The 19,710-nt window shown below is 39.0% G+C and overlaps 1 protein-coding gene across 1 annotated transcript in view; it reads left to right on the top strand.

The window, feature by feature from the left end:
- Positions 1-19,710, top strand: part of ryr2b (ryanodine receptor 2b (cardiac)) — a 64,825-nt gene that overhangs the window by 39,359 nt on the left and 5,756 nt on the right. Inside the window, exons 68-93 of the mRNA XM_079854126.1 lie at positions 7-94; positions 744-836; positions 1,129-1,299; positions 1,391-1,441; positions 1,545-1,625; positions 1,845-1,957; positions 2,169-2,265; positions 9,085-9,197; positions 9,694-9,745; positions 9,836-9,886; positions 10,102-10,201; positions 11,223-11,302; positions 11,444-11,520; positions 11,783-11,856; positions 11,989-12,069; positions 13,290-13,378; positions 13,635-13,763; positions 14,019-14,123; positions 14,232-14,313; positions 15,207-15,736; positions 15,837-16,538; positions 16,917-16,981; positions 18,372-18,507; positions 18,632-18,718; positions 18,929-19,117; positions 19,576-19,706. Coding sequence (XP_079710252.1) covers positions 7-94; positions 744-836; positions 1,129-1,299; positions 1,391-1,441; positions 1,545-1,625; positions 1,845-1,957; positions 2,169-2,265; positions 9,085-9,197; positions 9,694-9,745; positions 9,836-9,886; positions 10,102-10,201; positions 11,223-11,302; positions 11,444-11,520; positions 11,783-11,856; positions 11,989-12,069; positions 13,290-13,378; positions 13,635-13,763; positions 14,019-14,123; positions 14,232-14,313; positions 15,207-15,736; positions 15,837-16,538; positions 16,917-16,981; positions 18,372-18,507; positions 18,632-18,718; positions 18,929-19,117; positions 19,576-19,706 — 3,567 coding nt within the window. The remainder of the gene's footprint in view (positions 1-6; positions 95-743; positions 837-1,128; positions 1,300-1,390; positions 1,442-1,544; positions 1,626-1,844; positions 1,958-2,168; positions 2,266-9,084; positions 9,198-9,693; positions 9,746-9,835; positions 9,887-10,101; positions 10,202-11,222; positions 11,303-11,443; positions 11,521-11,782; positions 11,857-11,988; positions 12,070-13,289; positions 13,379-13,634; positions 13,764-14,018; positions 14,124-14,231; positions 14,314-15,206; positions 15,737-15,836; positions 16,539-16,916; positions 16,982-18,371; positions 18,508-18,631; positions 18,719-18,928; positions 19,118-19,575; positions 19,707-19,710) is intronic.

Here is a 19,710-nt window from a genome sequence, read left to right as displayed (position 1 = left end):
CATCAGAATGAGTTGGCTTAGAGAGGCGGACGCAGATGCTGAGAAGCTTTTCTCCCTCGTAGCTGAAGTCTTCATTTTTTGGTCTAAATCTCATGTAAGCAGCTCTCAGCCATGTTTATGATATTTAATATTTTCCTCTTAAAAGGGTCATATCATGAAACATTAAATTTTATTTTACAGTATATAAGCAAAAGAGTTTAGGTTCAGTTGTCCTGAAAAAATGAACATCTTTTGAGGCTAAAGTGCACATTGCCCCGCACATGACATGCAAAAGAAAAATTGGATATCATGGTGGCCACGAATTAAGAATTTGTTCCCATGATTTATTCATTTGTGGCCACATTTTATTAATTCCCTTTACTTGAAGGGCTCCCTAAAAATGTCCTGTTCTGAAATCTGCCATCAGAAGACGGCCATCACATAAAACATGGTCACTCACATTTACATGTCAATGATGCCTATTTGAACACTAAATTTCAATTCAAATGAAATTGAATAAAAAAAGAAAGAAATTATAATTTCTTGTTTATCTTTGTTGTCCTCAAGGAAAAAATAAATAAATGATAATACTCCTTTAAAGTACACCCAGAAATTGAGCATGTCCCCTTAATATCATCAGTCTATAAAAATGTACAATATGAAATGAATATAGTTTTAAAATTTTAATTTGTTGACACTTTTGTACATTTCATACATTTCATACATTCTTTGTTCTTTGTTTTCAACCCCCTTTTCCCCTATAGAATTTCAAATGGGAAGAACAGAATTTTGTTGTTCAAAATGAAATCAGCAATATGACATTCCTGTTGAACAGCAGCAAAAGCAGGATGGATAAGGTCTCTTTTCATTTCACTAATACTGGATTATTTGTTGTGAACAGATGCAGTTTTTCCCCTTCATTTAACTCTGTAAATGACCATGTAACATATTTTCCTCTCTAGTTCTTCTCACCTCTGACCAAGTTTGATTTGTCCTAATTTCTTACTCAATTCTTTGAAAAGAAATTAATCTTTGCCCTGTTAATCTAGAGGCCCAACAGGGACTTTAATAAACGTCCAAGTCATTATTCAACCCAAATATGCTGTTCAATAATATTGAATAAATCTAAATTGAATGATTGTCCATTAGGGAGGGTTGTGCAACCAGGAGAGGAGAAAGGTGAAGAGGAAGGGTGATCATTACTCCACACACACCTCTCTCATTGTGACCGCCCCAAAAAAACTCCTCTCGGTTGCCTTGAATGGATGTTGCCATGGTGTTCAGGACCTAGTCACCCATGCCAAAAACCGTTTCTCTCAGGTATGCCTATTCATACTGATCAATGATGACAATGTTTACAAAATCACTCTGACTTTTTTTCTTGACATCTGAATTATTCGTCTGTTTCTAGAGGGACACAGAGGATGAGGTCCGGGCATTCATTCGAAGCAACCTGCAACAGGTGAACCAGCAGGCAACCTGTGAAAGTGCTGATAACGTCCTGTGACGAAATTATAATTTAAGTCTCCTCACCTCACTTGGTTTCATTTTTCTTTTTTTGCCAGGATCTGTGTGAAAACTTAGTGGATCCACTCAGTGTTGAGAGGATCTTAAGCATCGCTTGTGTTCTTTTCCACCTGGATCAGGTTAGACTGGGAATAAATTGCATTGTATCACCATATCAGAATTGCTGTGGACTATCAAATGTAATTTTTGGGTGAATTATTCTTTTAAGGTTGTGCCACAAATACATTCAAACGCGAAACAGTGAAGTTCAGTGGAGAACTTTGACTAATTCTTTTGTGTGTCTAATTGTGTGGTTCTGTTCTAGTCATTGATTTACATAAAGTTGTGTTTTCTGTAAGGTGGAGCGCCCTCAGAAGAAGAAGAGGGCAGTGTGGCATAAGATGTTGTCTAAGCAGAGGAAACGGGCTGTAGTTGCTTGTTTGAGAATGGTTCCTTTGTACAATCTCCCCAGGTATGCTGCAAAGAGAGTTACGACAAGTCCATTTACTCTTTTATATTGCATTATGAATTACCCAAGTAATAAAAGCTGAAAAACTGCAGAAATACTATGTTACTGAACTAACCTAGATAAAGAGGACATTTTGTCATTTTCCTTATGTTTCAATGGGCTGAAAACAATATGAATGACTTGCTTTTAACGTGAGATTTGTCTCTTTCTGCAGGCACAGAGCAGTGAACCTTTTCCTTCAGGGTTATGAGAGAGTTTGGCTGAAGGCAGAACATGATTCACCTGAGGACAGACTAATTGAGGATTTGGCTGTGAGTGTGTTTCTGATTGGCTGTGTTTCCCAGTTGAGATGTTGAGTCATGATGTTCATGTGTTCGCCAATCCAGAAGGCTAATTCACCACAGGTTACCTTGGGAATTTTGTAATGGGTTTTTAGAATTGCAGTTTTCAATTTATGAGTACAATTATTAATATTACTTATAGAGACTTTCACATGTTGTATTGCAACATAAATTAGACGGCACACTTAAAACGAGATTGTGTGCTTTGAAGTTCCCATGAACCGGAAGTTGCAAACGACTTTTCTCCAGTGTTATGACGTATTTCCAAGTGAAACGAAATATTGAACAGAGGGCAGGGTTTTACTTAGCGCTCCTCCTCTTAATCTCTCGCTCATAGCAGACTAACGGTTTGAGGGGAGTGGTTAAGCGTTTTCAAACCAAGCCGTCAAACCTACATCATCAGAGAAGGAACGCCATTCCAGACCGGAAGAAACTTTTCAGATTTTGATTAAAGATTACCATGGTTAAAAAAAATTTTTTTTTATATTTACTTGCACGGATTAATTGTTCACCACAAGACTAGTAATATGTAACAAATATAACAAAGTAAATAGGGTCAATTTTGATTTCATGGGACTTTAAAAACATGTTGCTAACACATTGAAACTATCCTTATTGTGAGTTTATGAGCTCATTGAATCTGACAATGTTTTAATCCTTATATAGCACACTTAAAAAACACACAATAAAAACACAATTTTGAAGCAGTAAATACATTTGTAATTTTACAAAAGATTTTGGTTATACTTTATTTGGATGGTCCACTTTAGACATTCTACTAACTATAAGTAACTTTGCAACTAAATGTCAGCAGAGTATTAGTAGACTGTTAGGGTAGGTTAGGTGTTAAGGTTCAGGTTTAGTTTAGATGTACTTGCAAAGTTACTTTTAGTCAGTAGAATGTCTGTTGGGGGAGCATGACAATAGTGTTAGCAGATATTAAGCAGACAGTCTACTAATATTGTAATTTGAGCTAGTTGACATGTAGGTATGTTCCCTTTCGAAAGCTACAATCGATGCTGCGCTGCTCAGCGCATTGGGAACATATTTTATCGTGACCAGCTGTGAATATTGTGTATAACACGTCAATGAAATTGACCCGGAGGTAATATAGCCTCGGTCGGTGACGTCATCGGCGCGCCCCCGCGACACGAGGCTATAAGTAGATGAGCCACAGGTGCATCGTCAGGTCTTTTGTCTTCAGACCATTACTGTGCATGTGTGAACGTCAAAACTCTCTCTCTACCTTTTATCTGCTACAGATCTTTGCTAGGAGTTAGTTTATTCAGGCAGTGTGCAGAAAATTTCTCATTTCTCAAGCCTTTTTCTCTCTCGTACATCAAAGAGTTTAAAAAAGAGGAGAAATGAGCCAACAAAACAATAGTGTTGTGTTCTTCCATGTTCCCATCCCATGTCAGAACTGGATACACACACTTACTGCTTTGTTTGTTTGGGGAAAGAACATGCTGCCCTTGCATTTGAGCATGGTGATTGCGAGCACTGTGGAATGTTCACAGTTAAAGTGCTTCGCGTTCGCGTTGCTTATTTCAAAGGGGGTAGCGCCCATAATGATTGTGGGGCTCGCGTGCGATCTGGCTGAGAAGCGAGAGACGGTGCTTCCCTATCGCTCGCTCTCTCTCCAGATCGCGATGTCCTTTTGCCTGACTACCGAAGCGTGCCTCGGCGCTTCTTCGGCTCGGGCAGAGAACATTAAGAGTTAAACACTAAACATTAAGTGTTTGCCGCCTCCGAGCGTTTCTCCCGTGATGATAAAAGGAGATCGCTCGTGGCGATCGCTCGTGCAGTGGCCAGATTGGTCTGATCACAACAAAAAGAGTCCCATAAAACAGTCTATAAATAAATAAAGATTGTAAATATTTATGTCTTGTGTCCTCGACATCGAGCCATTCTACTATCGCGGGTGCGAGGGCACGCGATTATATGATATTGCCTCAGTTTGGAGAGACGCTCGCGGGCTATCTCTCCCCTGGGATCACATTATCAGATGCATTTTCAGCGGTTAGGCTGGTACTGCGTTGTACACCATGTCCGTGTTAAAGGCATACCAGGTTGATCTTATCAAAGATTTAAACACAGCCTATCATCCAGACCGTGTTTGCTTGTCTGATTGGGATGTGTTTATTGCTGAGGAACTGATATTTATATTTATATATACAATATTTATATAATATAATTATATATATTTATGTATGTATTATATATAATATTATATTGTCTGGCTGTTCTCTGGCCACATTTAATTCTGAGGAATTAAAGCTGCCTCCGAACACATCTCTCGTTATGTTAAAACGTTTGAGAGGTTCTCGAGGTGGTGACTTGTGTGATGGTCGGATTACAGCTAGACTGCCCTCCTTGAGGATCTCCATGACGTTAACTCGGTCATGGGAAAATCTTATTCTTCGTGCATCTTTGTGCCCTTGACGTATTAAGACTATCATGGGTGCGGGGGTGTGTGGTTATACGATGATGGGCCAGTCTGAAGAGACATTTTCTTCTCTTCTTTTTGCTCATCATCATTTTAGGAGGGTTCAAAAGCAGAGTGTAACGAGTTGCGCTCCCCCTCGTGAAAACTGGGGACCGGCTCGTTGTACTCAGCAGCTGTATAATAGACCTAAGACAAAATCCTGAGGGTTGTTTTGTCCCAGGTCTGTGGGGGTGTGCCCCTACGGGACGAGACATGTAAATCAAACAGCTCCTACCTGACACCCTCACGAAACCACTGTACTTCCTCGCCACCTCTGGTGATTCAGGGAGCAGCGGTTTCCAGCGAAATGTTAGATGTTCTGTTGCTTTTCTGCTGTCATCCAGGACGCGGAACATCTAACATCCCCTCAAAAGGAAGTGTTAGGTTGATACCACTCTCAGAGAGTCTGGCAGCGTGGAAACTTCTGCCAGGTTTTTCTATTTTGGTATTAAGTACAGTACAAATAGGATAGAATCCAATTTATTAATCGTCCTCCGCGTTTCAACGGCGTGGTATTCACTTCCGTGAGACCGGAACTGGCGCATGTACTGTCACAAGAGCTACAATCTCTGCTGAGCAAAGAGGCCATAGAACATGTTCCTCTTCCAGAGAGAGAGTCAGGCTATTACAGCAGATACTTCCTGGTCCCCAAAAAGGATGGGGGGTTGCGTCCAATCTTCGATCTTCAAGGCTTAAACCGTACAGTTAAAGCACTTAAGTTCAAGATGTTAACTGTAAAGACGATTGTGTCGTAAATTCAACATCATGTTTGATTTGTCATGATCGATCTGAAGGATGTATATTTTCATACAGAATATTGCCACAACACAGGAGGTTCCCAAGTTTGCTTTTGGGGGCAAAGCTTACCAATTTTGGGTCCTTCCATTTGACTTAGCCATGTTATCTCTAGAGGGCTGAGGTCAACGCCAAGGGCGTTCTCTCTCCCACCCTGAGGGTAACATGTTTGGGGTTAAATGAGACTCTGTCACCATCGGGCATAATTGTCTCCCGCTTGTGTCAGGACCAATTTTAACACCCTAAGCAACATCTAGCTAGGTCAGGACATTACATAGGTCTCATGGCAGCTGCGTCCACAATGATTCCTCTGGGCCTTTTGCGCATGAGACCATGTCAGTTGTGGCTCAAAACGGGCGATTTCAATCCCCAAGGGCAAATAAAGGCAAGAACACTCGCTGAGTGCTTCGTGTCCTTTCTAAAATCCATGTTTATGGTGAGTCACGCGCTGAACGCTTCGTGCACTTTCTAAAATCCATGTTTATGGTAAGGGTTACGCGCTGCGGCTTCGTTCCCTTTCTATGTGGTTCAGACCCCGGTTCCTTGCTTTGGGTCCCACTTTAGGTGTGTCTTGCTATCGCAGAATGCTAACGGCAGACGCCTCCCTGATGGGCTGGGGAGCGGTCTTAAATGGTCGTCCAGCTCAAGGGGAATGAGGGGCATCAACTGCTTCAAGCTGATGACTGTATTTCTGGCCCTGAAATACTCTCTCCCTCAGTTGAGAGACTGTCATGTCCTAGTGCGGCACAGCGGCAGTCTCTCACATAATCACCAGGGAAGTTTGTGCTCACGCAATCTGAACAGAATAGCGGGGCACATCTTTCTCTGGGCCCAGGAAAAGTTCCTGTCACTCAGGGCAGTGTACATCTCAGGGCACCTGAATGTGGGAGCGGATTTACTGTCCAGACAGAAACTACTGAGAGGGGAATGAAAACTCCACCCAGAAGTAGTCAAACAGATTTGGATACGAAGCGGAGGTGGACCTCTTCGCCTCTTATCAGAAAGTGCGATGTTCCCTCTACTTATCTCTGAATCACCCAGCCCCTGGGTCTGGATGCGATGGCGCACACATGGCCTAGAATGTGCATGTATGCGTTTTCCTCCAGTTTCTCTGCTCCCAGGAGTTCTAGCCAGAGTTTGGTTCTCCGAGATAATATCTCTCCTCAACGGCTCGCCTTGGACGATTCCGGAGAGGAGGGACCTTCTGTCTCAGACGGAGGGCACGATATTCCATCCCAGGCCCAACCTCTGGAACCTTCATGTTTGGCCCCTGATGGGTACCAACTGAGGGGCACTGGGCTTTTCGCCTGTTGTTGTTGAGACCATTCTCAGTGCTAGTGCTTCCTTCACTAAAAAGAGTTATGTCAACAAATGGAGTGTCTTTGAAAGGTGGTGTGTCAAAATGCAGATCCGGTCAACTGCCAGATTGCTTCAGTTCTGGAATTCCTGCAGGAAATATTATCATCAGGCACATGCCCCGCCACTCTCAAGGTTTATGTGGCCGCTCTTTCGGCTTGCCATGCCTTGGTTGACGGGGTGCCACTCGGGAGACATCCTCTGTTCGTTCAGGTCATTCATGGCGACTGAGGCCTCTCATAAAACCAAGATCCCATCATGGGACTTAGCTTTAGTCCTAGAGGGTCTGGTTGAGACTCCTTTTGAACCTCTAGAATCAGCGTCTGACAAACTTCTGACTCTAAGATGGTTTTTCTTATGGCAATAACTTCTTTGAAAAGAATTGGAGATATGCAGGCTCCGTCGATTTCGCCACCCTGCTTAGACTTTGCCCCAGGAATGGTGAAAGTGATTTTGCATCCTCATCCTGATTACCTGCCTAAGGTGCCTTTTTCGGCTATACATCCTGTCACGCTTGAGGCCTTCTGCTTTCCGCCGTTCACGACGTCGGAACAGGAGAGATCTCATAGACTATGTCCAGTCCGTGCTCTTCAGGCCTACGTCCACCGCACTAGCTAGTGGCGTAAGTCAGAGCGACTTTTCGTCTGTTATGGGGGCCGCAACCGATGGCTGCCGCCACTAAGCAGACCATGTCACATTGGGTCAGGGATGCTATTGCTCTTGCCTATGAGGCGCGCGGCCAAGCTTCGCCAACGGGTTTAAGGGCTCACTCCACCAGAGGGGTCGCCTCCTCTGCTGCCTTGGCAAGAGGTGCCCCTTGCAGTTTATTTGTGATGCGGCAGGCTGGTCCTCTCCGCACACATTCATAAGATTTTATAGTTTGGATGTTCATGTCACTCCGGGCTCTCATGTCCTTGAGTCGACATCGCAGGCTAATGTCTAGACCTTCTAACGTTCTTGTGAAACACACCTGCACAACCGTGGGAGTCCAGACATGTTCAAGCACGGCGGCGTGGGTATTCTCGTTCCCAATGCGCTGAGCAGCGCAGCATCGATTGTAGCTTTCGAAAGGGAACGTCTCCGGTTACTTAACTGTAACCTTGTTCCCTGAGAAAGCGGAACGAGATGCTGCGCTACTTTGCCGTGCTGAAGATGTCCCAGGACTGCTCTTCAGACAAAATATCCTGACGATGCACCTGTGGCTCATCTACTTATAGCCTCGTGTCGCGGGGGCGCGCCGATGACGTCACCGACCGAGGCTATATTACCTCCGGGTCAATTTCATTGACGTGTTATACACAATATTCACAGCTGGTCACGATAAAATATGTTCCCAATGCGCTGAGCAGCGCAGCATCTCGTTCCGCTTTCTCAGGGAACAAGGTTACAGTTAAGTAACCGGAGACGTTTTTCTTTATAACAATACATATATTTTTTAAGAAATGGTTATTGTAGGTTTAGAGGTAGGAGTGGGGATTAGCAGCTTAATATCATGTATTATTATCATAATTATGTATTATTATCATAATATGAATGTAATTTTTCTACATATTTGTGTCCATTTCCATTTATGTTCTTTTTAATATATAAATCACATTACGTTACATTACATTACATTAATTATATTCATATTTATATATATATATATATATATATATATATATATATATATATATATATATATATACCAAGATATGTATATGATATACCATATATCACCAAGAATCGAATCCGAGTTGACATATTCAGGTGTGCTTGAGACAACACCTGTTTTGCAGATTTGTACTGTGGTGTGAGGGATTCTATTCAGGGGGTTGAATAATTTTGAGACTGCAGAAGTCATTAAAAGTTGCATTTTCAATTAAGGCTGTAACAACAAAAAAAGTGGAAAAAGTGAAACGCTGTGAATACTTTCCGGATGCACTGTATGTCCCATCAACTCGTATTCGAGTCTTGGTGCTAGTCCGATGTGATCCTCCAATCATCCTGTCGTCGTTGTGATTATATTGATCCATCTCAATGGCAGTCTTCCTCTGCACCTTGTACCCTTGATCTTTTCAATCATAATATCCTTTTCCAGTTATCTTTCCCTTCGAACTGTGTGATGACAGACTATATACAGATATATATTACCCTGAGCTTTTTATACCCAGCAGAAAGCAGCTTATGTAGAGATCCTAAAGGAGGGAGCAGAGCAGAGAAACATCATTGATCCACTCCATCAGCTTATCAATCTCTTCAGTCAAAGTGCCTTGACAGAGAGGAGGTTTGTATGCATTTGTGTATGTTGTATATGTGTGATAATTTTAGCGTGTATCAAGGCTAACCAAAACCATTTTAGACATAACTTTAGCAAGTATTTCACCTCTGTTCGAAAACTCTGGAAGATGTTCTACATTAAAAGCATCCTGACCAACTTGTCTCATAAAAGGCACACAAGATATCCGGCTAACACTCACAGTTGATGGCATTTAACATGTTGCTAAGTTTACAAATCAGGACAAATGTTATGCAGAACACACAAATATTGGTTGAAATGGTGCATTTTTAATTAGAACTGTTTTCTATCAATATATTTTGCTTTGTACTAAAAGTATATATTTATACCCAATTCTGTGATTTCTCATTGCGTTTTGAGATTGCTTGATATGTGAAAGACATATCTAATGATGATTTTGGTCTTTGCATTGGCTCATGCCTGAAAACAATAAAGGGAACAAATCTTAACTCATCTGGTTCACTCTTGTTGTGTGTATGTACAGTAAACTTGAAGAGGATGACCTGTACATGTGCTATGCTGACATCATGTCCAAGGTAAGAAGCATTGCTAGGACTTTCTGAGCAAAGTTTTTAATTTTTGCCACAAAACATGATGCATTCAAGTTGAACTGTAACTCTTTCCAGAGTTGCCAAATTGAGGAAGACCAGGATGAAGATGGCCTGAAATCATTTGAGGTAAGCAATGGAAATAAATAGGGTCTGAGTTGGTATCGATTTAATTTTAGAAGAAAGAGCTGAAATTGGAAAAGCAGAGGATGCTGACATAGTTATGTACTGTACAGTACTCGGGTTCATTAATTATGCTGTCAGTGATTGACTTCAGAAATAATAGTCTGAGAAACTATTGGTATGTTTTATTTCTTAGTGAATTAACTAATTATTTGTCTTAGGAAAAAGAGATGGAAAAGCAGAGGCTGCTGTATCAGCAGGCCCGACTTCATGAACGCGGAGCTGCTGAGATGGTCTTACAGAACCTCAGCGCCAGCAGAGGTATCAGTCAAAATGCAGCCTGTTCCTTCATCATCTTCCTGTTTAAGGCAGGGGTTTTCAAACTGTGGTCTGGGGATCCCTAGAGGGCCACAAGCGGGCCCATAGAAAAAAGGAGAAGAAAAAAACGATTTTACAAAAAAGAACAAATCTTAGAGCTGTCAAAGTCAACATGTTTGGATATTATATATTTTTTAAAACAGTACGGTAATTCTTACATCTATTGCATTTCATTTTATTCTGCTTCCTAAAACTGGCCATGAGATATTTTATTCTGTTAACAACCCTATTTTTACAGTAATATTTCAAATCTGCTTGTTAGCAAGCAAATAAAATATTATTGTAATAATGTATTTTTCAATATAATATTTTAAATATTAAAAGTCTATTATAATGACAAAAATAAAGTGAATTGTTTTTGAATCATCACCATATAAATGGTTCTTATATACATGAAAATATACTCTATAACTAACTACCGTTCAAAAGGTCAGGGTCGGTGAGATGTTTATGAAAAAAGTATCTTATGCTCACTAAGGCTGGATTTTTTTTTTGTAGAAAATGCATTAAGAACAGTAATATTTTAAAACATCATTAAAGTTTAAAATTGTTTTCTATTATAATATATTTTATTCCTGAGAAGGTAAAGTTACATTTTCTGCTGCCATTACTCCAGTTTCAGAGTCACATGATTCTTCAGAAATCATTCTAATCATTCTGTGCTGATTTGGTACTCAAGAAACATTTCTTATCAATTTGAAAAAAGTTTTCTCAGGATTGTTTGATGTTAAAAAGAGCATTTATTTGAAATAGAAATCTTTTGTGACAATATAAATGTATTTGCCCTCACTTCCATAAAATGTTAGAAAAAGGGTTCCTCGCATTATATTTATGGGCTCCTTGGCATCAAAAAGATTGAAAACCCCTGGTATAAAATACAGGTCACCATTCATATCTTAAAGCCAGCTGGCTGTGACTTTTATTATTGTCAGCGCTGTTAAGTTGGATGTGATATTTGAACCAGGTGATATGGGGCCTATGGTAGCAGCCACATTAAAGCTGGGCATTGCAATCCTGAATGGAGGAAACACGTCTGTCCAGCAGGTAGGTTTGAAAAGGTCATGCTGGATTACAGATGATTGGACGATAACATAAAACCCCAAAGTTTTGACATTTAACACCAAAAACAACTTTTATAAAACAAATTCTTCATGTTCATTCTCTCTGTTGTTAAATTCTTTCTAGAAAATGCTGGATTACCTGCGACAGAAGAGAGATGTTGGCTTCTTTCACAGTCTAGCCGGCCTAATGCAGTCTTGCAGGTTCGGCTGCTTTTTGCTAATGCATTATGAGACATTTCCCTAACAGAAAGCAGTTGCTCAAACCACCTAAAAGTGGAGAAGTGCTTTGTTCACTCATTCCTCTCAAGAGAGAGGAACATCCTTTTACATAACTTTTGTTCCTTACAATGTGTTCAATTGCTGTAATTGGAAGTGTCTGTTGAGTCTTTGTGTTAGTTTGTATTATAAATAAAATAAGAGCATTGTGTGTTTGATGTTGGTGTTATGACTCTGCGTGTCACAGCGTGCTGGATTTGAACGCATTTGAGAGGCAGATCAAAGCCGAGGGTTTAGGAGTGGGTGCTGAGGACAATTCAGGTACATCACTGACATTCACAACAAAGTGCTTCTTTTAGGAATGCGTCTGTCAGAAAAGGCAGAATTTAGTTTTTATTGACATTGATTTGCCTGTAGTGCATTTTGCTTTCACCTCCCCTCTCTCTTTCTCAGGCGACAGAGTAATGGCAGATGAACAGCTGACTTGTGATCTTTTCAGATTCCTGCAGCTCCTTTGTGAAGGCCATAATACTGGTTAGAACAAACTTTTTTTTTTTTTTTTTATAGTGCAAGGTACTTTTGTACCTTCGGTTGCCAAAGTCAGAAAGTGAATAAGCCATTTAGCAGATTAATTTCCCTGAAGAGTGTAAACAATGGTCCAGCATATCACAATTTGTCTCGAGCAATGGCAGTATAAGAATTACATTACTGTTGAAAAGTTGTTCAATTTCTTTTGAAAGGAAATCATTTTATTCAGCTAAAGTAATAAAGTAGTAAAAAAGATATTTATAATTTTACAAAAGTTTTCTATTTCAAATATTTTTGTAATACTAATTGATAATACTAAGAAATGTTTCTTGTACAAATCAGCATATTAGAATAATTTCTAAAGGATAATGCAGCTTTGCCATCACAGGTAAATACCATACATAATTAAAAAAAAAAAAAAACTAGTCTTAAAAACTAATTTCAAACATGTAAGAGCTTTTAAATCATATGGATTTTAAAATCGGAATGAAACAGAAGTTGCTATGGTCTTTTTTTTTCCTATTATGATGCGTATCTGAGTGAAACAGCTTCTTGAACAAGAAAAAATGGCGTGAGACTTGATTGGATTGTTGGATTGTTATGTTTAAGTACTGTATATCTTTCTAATATCCTTCTCCTTCTGAGAGTAAATTTAAACAGTATCTCCTCCTAGAGCTTTAAATCCACTACCATCAAACTCGGGACAGACCTTCAGACTGTTCTGACTCGGGATTGAACTGATCAGACTTCGTTAAACAAACGATCAAAAACTGAAAAATCCCATAGACTTTAATTGAGGGTGTCAAAACTTTTATACAATAATTATAATAGTATTTAAGCTTCATCCACCAAGTGTCTATCACTAGCAAAGCCTAGGAACTAGCTTAGGACATGCTAACAACATGTTAATTCATGCTAGCAAGAAAAAAATCATGCTAACAACATGCTAAAACATGCTAGCAATGAGCTAATTCATGTTGTTTTGTTTTTCATCAAAAAGGAGCTGAATCCACAACATTAAGAAAGGAAAAACAATCTGCACATTCTGAATATGAAATTGATGGTGTTAAATGCACATAAAGCATGAGATTATTCATTCTGATTAATGTACTAATCTAATGTAATAAAATCTACTGACAATTTGAATTTGCACATATTAATCTTATACAGCATCAATGTTCTGTTCTGTTTTTACTAGAGCTATCTGACTGAAATTTCCCCTACAGATTTCCAGAATTACCTGAGGACTCAAACTGGAAACAACACAACGGTCAACATCATCATCTTCACTGTGGATTATCTGCTTAGGGTCCAGGCAAGCCCATGACTGATGACTCAACCCCAAACACAAGTTTCTTACATTTTTAATTTTACCTGTCTGTAATATACATGAAGAAAGACTGAAAAATGCTTGTTTGCTGCTGCTGTTTCACCATGGAATAAAGAAGGGCCCAAAACAGTGAGACAGAGCTTATAGCCAAATAATGTTTCCATAAACCATTTGCCGCTGACAGGCCACCTCCATTTCATTTGTCTGATACTGAGAATGATTGATGGCCTTCTATCTGCAGGAGTCCATCAGCGATTTCTACTGGTATTACTCAGGGAAGGATGTGATTGATGAGCGTGGTCAGCACAACTTCTCCAAAGCCATCAGCGTGGCCAAGCAGGTGTTCAACACGCTCACTGAATACATTCAGGTAAATGCACACAAACAAATGGTTCAGAAGATATGGGGCTTGTATGAAAAACTGTAAATCTGCTTGGTCAAAATGCAGAGATACTGAGAAATCTTAGTGTTATAAGATTTTACATTATTCCTTCCTTTTTAATATTCCATTTCAAATAAATGCCTCACACTATGCCTGTATCTTCCTTCGTTCACCCAACCACCCTCAGATATTTCAATATTGTGAAGCAACTCATTTAATTAATCTTTTAATTATCTATTTTAGGGTCCATGTACAGGTAATCAGCAGAGTTTGGCCCACAGTCGTCTGTGGGATGCTGTTGTTGGCTTCCTCCATGTGTTCGCCCATATGCAGATGAAGCTTTCTCAGGTTAGAGTCTATAGACCATAGACAAATTACTTTAAATGTGCACATTTTTTATTGCAAAGTACAAATTTACAAAACTAAAGATAAAAAAATATTGTTTTATGTCTGCAGGATTCCAGCCAAATAGAGCTGCTGAAGGCTTTGATGGACTTACAAAAAGACATGGTGGTAATGCTGCTTTCCATGCTTGAAGGTAGGAGACATGTTGAAGGTCTTCTCAATGCTTTTCCATGCACTTCCTCTTCTGCTTGTCATAAGTTTGACATTGTTGATTATCCAATACATTTTAGTATAATAATATTAATGTACTAAGCTTGCTTTCACATTTGGTTGGATTGTTTGGCCCTTTTTTGTTATGTTGGATTTGCCATCAAATATCTAAACATTGGCTCATATAAAAATCGTGCCTCTACCTAAATTTTTGTAAAACCTTCTTGGCGAGTATTCATGTAAACACAGTCGGTTATGTCTTAAGTGAACGTAAACAGTTGGGAAAGAAATCGGATTCAGAGAAATAGGATACATACATTAGGTCTTTTAAAGTGACATCAGCCTTATACAGTATACCTGCTACTGTCTGTCAAACAACAAAAGATGAAGAGAAAATCCCTCACTTCTCTTGACTGAAAAACTTTTGCAGCTTTATTATGAATCAATGTATATTTAATTCATGTGAGGACTATGCAGTGTCTTTGATTTACATTTGTAATATGAATAAAAAACCAACATAAAACAGATTCATGTTCATGTGTTTCGGATAAAACAAAATGCATTTTTACCACCACTCACAGGACATTTTATTTGTTTTCACTTTGAGTAATCACAAGTGTTGCGAAACCTGCAAAAAGCAACATAATATAATTTTGCAGTTGAGTCTGCCACATTTTTCCAATGAGTCTGGGTTGAAATCTTTACAGAGCAGCACTTGCGCTTGTTTATACCAACTGTGAAACCGTATCACCGTCCATATTAACCACATGAATTTGAAAACCCACTTTTTCCCCAACCAAATGAACCTGTAGTTTGAAAGAGCCCTAAGTGTCCTACTGATATTTTAGGCACATGAATGCTCTTTTGTGTTTATAGGAAACGTGGTGAATGGGACCATTGGCAAACAGATGGTAGACATGTTGGTAGAATCGTCCAGCAATGTGGAGATGATCCTCAAATTCTTTGATATGTTCCTCAAACTCAAAGACCTTACATCATCTGAAGCCTTTCGCGAATACGACCCAGATGGCAGAGGACTCATTTCCAAGAAGGACTTCCACAGAGCCATGGAAGGGTTCAAGCGCTACTCTAAATCAGAGACTGAATTTCTGTTATCCTGCGCAGAAACGGCGAAAAGCGATTTGCTGGATTACCCACACTTTGTGACACGTTTTCACGAACCAGCCAAAGAGATCGGCTTCAACATGGCGGTTCTTCTGACCAATCTGTCCGAGCACATGCCCAATGATGCCCGCTTGCAGAATTTTCTGGAGTTGGCGGACAGCGTTCTTAAGTATTTCCATCCTCACCTGGGAAGGATCGAAATCCTGGGCAGTGGGAAGCGGATCGAAAGAGTCTACTTTGAGATTAGTGAGTCCAGCCGCACTCAGTGGGAGAAACCACAGGTATTAACATTAATTTGCTAATGTTCTTTTGTAGTCTACTTATACAAATGTACGTGTTTCTTATACAAATCTTTGTAATTGCATGTTGTCAATGATTCAGGTTAAGGAGAGCAAACGGCAGTTCATCTTCGATGTTGTGAATAAGGGTGGAGAAAAGGAAAAGATGGAGCTGTTTGTCAACTTTTGTGAAGACACAATCTTTGAAATGCAGCTTGCTGCACAAATATCTGGTTCAGAGAGTGGAGAGGAACTGAAAGCAAAGGATGACAATGAGGAGAAAGACAAGGTAGAGACGAATGAAAACCTTGTAGAAGACTCAAGATGTTTCTCCATAAGGAACATCAGAAAACACATAAAGAGGATAACCATTAGGAATATTATCTCAGCGATCTTCTCTTTCTTTCAAAACATTCTGCTGTTTATCACTAATGCCTTTTTAGGTCTGGTTTGGTTCTGCCTTTATCTGCTTTACCACATCTTTTTGAGCGGATGGATTATTGATGTGGCTAAAGAGATGAACCTGGCCGACCTTTTAGGTGACCTTCGGGATCCTACCATGGTTGAGGCCATAGGGGTCAGAGAAGGAGCGGTCAGAGAGAATAACGCGTGCCATACACGTGCGTTTTCGTCTCGCGGTAATCTTAGAGGCATGAGTCTAGATCTGTCTGCAGTGTCCAGGGACCCCCAGCTCCTCACAGATATTTTCGGCTTGTGTCTGAAGAAGGAGGGAGGAAAGTACACATTGTCGAGTGGAGACCAACATTCCAGTCTGGATGAATTTCTAAACACCTCCAAATGTCAGGTCAATAGTCTAGAGTATACCAGTGTCAACTTACTGTCAAACATGTTGAATTTGATTGTATTTCTTCTACTCATGGTACTAGTTACTATACATTTAGTTCATTTTGAAAAAAACGTTTGCCACTAAAGTGGACGTTTTTTGCTTTTTTTAAAGTTTTGTGTCCACTAAATGGACTATGGTGTTCACTAAATTGACATTTGTGTCCACTTTGAACATTTTTGTACAAATATTTTGACATTTGTGTGGATATGTGTTTTCAGTAAGCAAATGTTGTGTCCACTTTGAGCATTCATGTCCAAACAGTGATCATTTGAGTCCCTTTAGTCTGTGTCCTGTTTCCATTTATGGTCATTTACTGTATGTCTGCTTTGTTAACAGGTTGAAATCTGTGAGGATTTTCATGAGGTGCAAGAGGAGGAGGACTCAGAGACTGAGAAAGCTTTGTAAGTGCTTCAGATTGGGGAAAGATAAAACTCTGAAAACAGTTTTGACATTTGCTTAAATATAATATATTAATTATAGAAGACTTTTTGGATCAAAAACATGCACCGTGACCAGAGTCTCATCATGAGCATTTTTGAATCAGTTTGAAACACTGCCCTAAAGAATCTATATAATTTGTAAAATTTACTGCAATAGCAGAGTGAAAATGTCTGTTATATACTGTACACTACTTTTTTAAAAATATTGGGGTCAGTAAGATGTTTTTTTTTTTTTTAAAGAATTTCTATTTTAAATAAACAGTTCTTTTGAACTTTCAATTCATCAAAGAATTCAAAAAAACAATGTATCATGGTTTCCATAAAATATTAAGCAACACAACTGTTTTCAATATCGATAATCATGTGGCACTGAAGATTGGAGTAATGATGCTGAAAATTCAGCTTTGCCATCACAGGAATAAATGACATTTTAAAATATACTAAAATACAAAATAGTTATTTTAAATTCTACTAATAATATTTAAAAATACTACTGTTTTTAGTGTATTTTGGATCAAATAAATGCAGTCTTAGTATAAGCATAAGAGACTTTTAAAAAAAAAAACTTTTAAAAAATCGTACAGACCCCAATCTTTTGAATGGTAGAGTTTAAACAAATTTGATATTATAAATTAAATGTAGCCAAATGAATCAAATTAAGTTTGTGAGCTTGTGAATCTGAATCGAATCTGGAAATCTGCTTTTATAGGCTACTTGTCACGGGTTGTCGTGTGATAAAATCCAAAGAATGATGCGTGACGGAGAATGAACATTATAAACAATATATTTCATAAATATAGAGCAAGAATACTACACATTCAGTGTAACATTAACACAAGATGAAGAACAGAGGAAAACTCGGGGCTTAAATACACAAGGAAAGTAATCAACAGAACAGGGAACAGGTGTGGACTTATAACAGTGAATGAATGACTAGAACTCGGGAAAATGGTGGCAAGAGGTGTGTTCGACTTGAAGCTGCGCTGCGGAGACCGATCGGTGTATTAAACAAAGACTGAAAACTAAACAAGACAGAAACTAGACATAACAGTGACAATACTCAACCATAGTGTGTGAGTAGTTCACCTCATTATTTGATTTTTTTTTTTTTTTAAAACACTATATATTGCAAGATAAAACATGTATTAGAAAGCACATACTGTACTGTAGATGCAAATAGGTGAATATAATGCACTCTGCCTCTGCAAAAATAGGTTCTGCACAAAACCTTTTACACTGCTTATGCAGGCATTGAATTGCAGTAACCTGTTAATATTGCCATCTAAATAATTGTGTCTCGCTTGTGAGTGCAAAGTGAAACAAGTCTAAGATATTGCATTTAATTTTGCAGTGATGAGGATAAAAATAAAGGTGAAAAGAAGTCTAAAAGAAGAGTTAGAAAGCTCAGCTCTTCAAAACCAGACAAAACTGAAATCCAGGTATCAGCTGTTTGGATTATGATCTGTTCTCAGAAGACCAAACTGCTGGTATGTATCTTTCTCTGTCTCTGTTGTTTTCCAGCTGCACAATACAAGCATATTGTACTAACAGATGTTTAGCCATATGGATCTGAACAGTAGACCTGTAGTTACTAATGTCTTTTCTCTGCAGAACTGTTTTGCAAGAAATTTCTACAACATGAGATTGTTGGCTCTGTTCCTCACTTTTGCCATCAATTTTATTCTTCTGTTCTACAAGGCAAGTATTGATTTCCCTGCTAAAACATCAGCTTTAATGTTGTTGGACAGGCTGGCCTGTTTTTATGTTTTTAGGCCACTCAAATAACTGAATACCAGCCTGCCCTGGTTGGGAGACCAGCTAGAACAGTTCAAACCAGCTTATTTCCAGACATGTTTTTGACACCTAAATTTGACCAAAAACAATGATATAAATAAATTTTTTATTTAGGTTTCATCGAACATTGGTGATGATAAAAATATGGAGATCGCTCTTTGTGACGACAGACCCAAGGGGTCACAGAAATGTTATTTAGAACTAGAAGAGAACACTGGCTACATGAAAATGATTCTTCGCATCCTGGCTGTCTTGCACACACTCATCTCACTCTGCTGTATCATCGGCTACTACTGTCTGAAGGTCTGTGCAAGTAACCCACTATATTTCTTATGGTGAAACTAAACGTATGTCTTTGATATAGTAAATAAATGTCTCTCTTCTGGCTTTTGTTAAAGCTCTCAGATGTACAGTGGGTTCACAAGTCTGAAATCAGTATTGAAAATATTTTTATTTTTCACCTTATTTTGCACTTGAGCTGCATGAACCTGATCATCATGTTCTCCAGCAGAATTTGAGATGATCTAAAGAGCATCTTGTGCTTCAATGGAAGCAAGAACATCTGACCGTCCGTACAAAGATTAGTGACCTAGAAATCTGAATCAGAATTATTTCATATTCATTTCGGATTAGAATTCTTCCTTTGTTTTTATTATTTCAAATACAAAAATGTGTTTATTAATTTCCATGTTTAATCTCAGATTTTTTTATATGGTCTCCGGTGAATAAAACTACCTTTTTCATCATTTGACCCCTGACAGGTTCCTTTAGTAATTTTTAAGCGAGAGAAGGAGCTGGCTCGTAAACTGGAGTTTGACGGACTCTACATCATTGAGCAACCTTCTGAAGATGACATTAAAGGCCAGTGGGACAGAATGGTCATCAATACACCGTAA

This window comes from Squalius cephalus (genome assembly GCF_949319135.1).
Source record: "Squalius cephalus genome assembly, chromosome: 20".
NCBI lineage: Eukaryota > Metazoa > Chordata > Actinopteri > Cypriniformes > Leuciscidae > Squalius > Squalius cephalus.
This window is presented reverse-complemented; position numbering and strand designations above follow the sequence as displayed.